The following is a 2410-nucleotide window of genomic DNA, read 5'->3' on the forward strand; positions in this document are numbered from 1 at the left end:
TGTTGTTGCCCAGATCCAGTAGAGTAAGGTTGCCATAATCCAGAAAGTTGGCTTTCCGGATGGTGTGAATCTTGTTCTCCCTCAGGAACAATTCCTGCACATTGGGAGGCTTAGGCTCCAGGTCAGATAGGCTTTTGACGTTCTTGTTGCTGCAATCTACTTTTAATCCAGGGCCGAGGATCTGCTGACCACAGCTGCAGATGGCCGGGCAGACAAAGACGTGGGGGGCTTTGGGTTGGCCATTCATCTCAGACACCGCAGCTGTGGGTCTGGTTTTGATTTGCCAGTTGCCTGGGATCTTGGTCCCTCCGCTCACCGAGGAGCCCTGGGTGGCAGTGTCCTCCTGACCATTGACTTTAAAGGGGGTTGGAATTGGACCGGGATCACACGTTTCGTCTTGGGCAGGGGGGGCAGCCAGGCTAGAATCGACTGCGTTTTTTAAGGGGCACAGCTCCTGCTCTGAGGTCTCGTTTAGATCGTTGCCCTGTAACCTAGTGGGTGCCTCGCAGATCACCCTACCGATCAAGGCATTCTTTGGGATATTTTCTAGCCATTCCTTTAAGGCTAAGAGATCACAGCTGCAGTCCCAAGGGTTGTCCTCCAGCAGGATTTCTGCTATGCCTGGGATCTGCTCCAGGACCCCCTCATAGGGCAATGTCTTAACTCGGTTCCCCCGCAGATCCAGGTGGGTGATGGGCACGTACTGGAACACATTGGTGGGCAAGGTGCTAATGAGGTTGTCGTTTAAGATTAAAACCTCAAGCTTATTCAAGTCCCTGAAGGCACCTGGGTCAATGTCTCTTAACAGGTTGAAGTCAGCCTGGAGGTATTCCAGATCATCCAACCCCAGGAACGTGTGCCTTTTGAAGGACTTGATCTTGTTGTTGTTGATGTGAAGGCGTTTTACCAACTGTAAGCCCAAGAAGGCACCGGGGACTATCTCGTGCAAGCCATTGTTCTCCATGTGCAGGCTGACGGCATTGTAAAAGTTGGCAAACTCATTAGGGAAAAGCCTGGTTAGAGAATTGCCATGCAGGAAGAGGTGATAGAACTGGGAAGTGGGAGCCGAGAAGTGCTGCAGGTTAGTAAATCCCTTTTTCTCGCAGTCCACATGCAGATCTCCCTCCACCTCGTTACAAGAACAGATCTTTTCTTTACAAACGTCTCGGGTAACGTTTCCGGCGGCCAGACAAAGAGATATCTCCAGCAGCAGAATCCAAAGCAGCATTTTTAATCAGAGCAATGCATATCCCGATCTCATCGCAAAGGTGTTAACAATCCATCTCCAGCAAAAAAAAAAAAGACTCAGGAGCTAAAAAAAAAAAAAAATCAGCAATAAAATACCTGATTAGAGGGGTCTCAGCCCTCTCTCCTCCACTGCAACAACCCCAGACGACAGTCACTAATAGATCCACAAATGATAGTCACGTAGAAGACAGCGACCATCCGACTGATCAGGCTAGAAATGGAGGTGCCCAGTGACAGCCATCAGCGGTGCCATGCGATAAGGGATGCACACAATCCGCTTCCCTTGCCCTGTACCATCCTCATCCGCTGGACGTGTGTGCTGTTCACAGCTTGTTGGTGCTGAAATCACGCCCCAGCCCAAAAACTCGCCGCCGAGCCAATGGCGCTGCAAAATTTCCGCAATCGCTGCGTTTTTTTCCTTCTCCTTCTAGCCTTGCCAGCCTTCCGTCCTCCGTCTATGGATGTACAGGGCACACCGTGCACGGCTCAGGGAACCAGGCAAGAGGCTGGTGTGTTCGTCTCAGCCTGGTGCACTCTGATGATCTGACACCCTCTGCTGAGCTGCAGTGCCAAAAATCCATTTACTCAGAGAGTGCTGCTGGAAAAGGGAAGCAACACACACAAAGGAGATCAATCAACGCCTTATTCAAGAGCGGCGATCTACTCACACTCTTATTTCAAAAATAAAATAAAATACGGCTTTGCTTGTTGGATTTCCCCCCTCTAAGTTTAGAGACTGACAGGCTCCTCTTGGATTCCATGTGATGTCACATACGCGCACACGGAGGCAAGCGCGCGCACACAGACGCACACACAGACACACACACACACGCACACACCGGCCCCGCGATTGTGTGGGCTTCTATGGATCTGTGTGTAAACATACAATATTAATAAACGTCTGCCTATATACACAGGCGAATTGGAGCTTCACTGCCCACTGTGGATTTATTGCACTGTCACGTGATCACGTCAGCTCTCTGCATGGATAGCTGGCAAAGCTATATGTGGTAATGGCTAAAAGTATGTGGCTAATGGCTATCTATGTACATGGATTCAAATCGGGAGATCGATCTGTCAATTCATTGGATTGATAAATGATCCCGTCTTTAAATTCTGCATGGGTGCTCATCCGACTTCTGGCATGTTGCCTTGTCATCGT

General features: G+C 49.8%; 1 protein-coding gene across 1 annotated transcript in view; it reads right to left on the bottom strand.

Moving 5' to 3' along the window:
* Positions 1–2094, bottom strand: part of SLITRK1 (SLIT and NTRK like family member 1) — a 3574-nt gene extending 1480 nt beyond the window's left edge. The window contains exon 1 of the mRNA XM_073614362.1: positions 1–2094. This exon is cut by the window's left edge and continues 1480 nt beyond it. Coding sequence (XP_073470463.1) covers positions 1–1228 — 1228 coding nt within the window. The 5' untranslated portion in view covers positions 1229–2094.
* Between the last annotated feature and the right edge of the window lie 316 nt (positions 2095–2410).

The sequence above is a fragment of the Aquarana catesbeiana genome, linkage group LG02 (assembly GCF_042186555.1).
Source record: "Aquarana catesbeiana isolate 2022-GZ linkage group LG02, ASM4218655v1, whole genome shotgun sequence".
Lineage (NCBI taxonomy): Eukaryota > Metazoa > Chordata > Amphibia > Anura > Ranidae > Aquarana > Aquarana catesbeiana.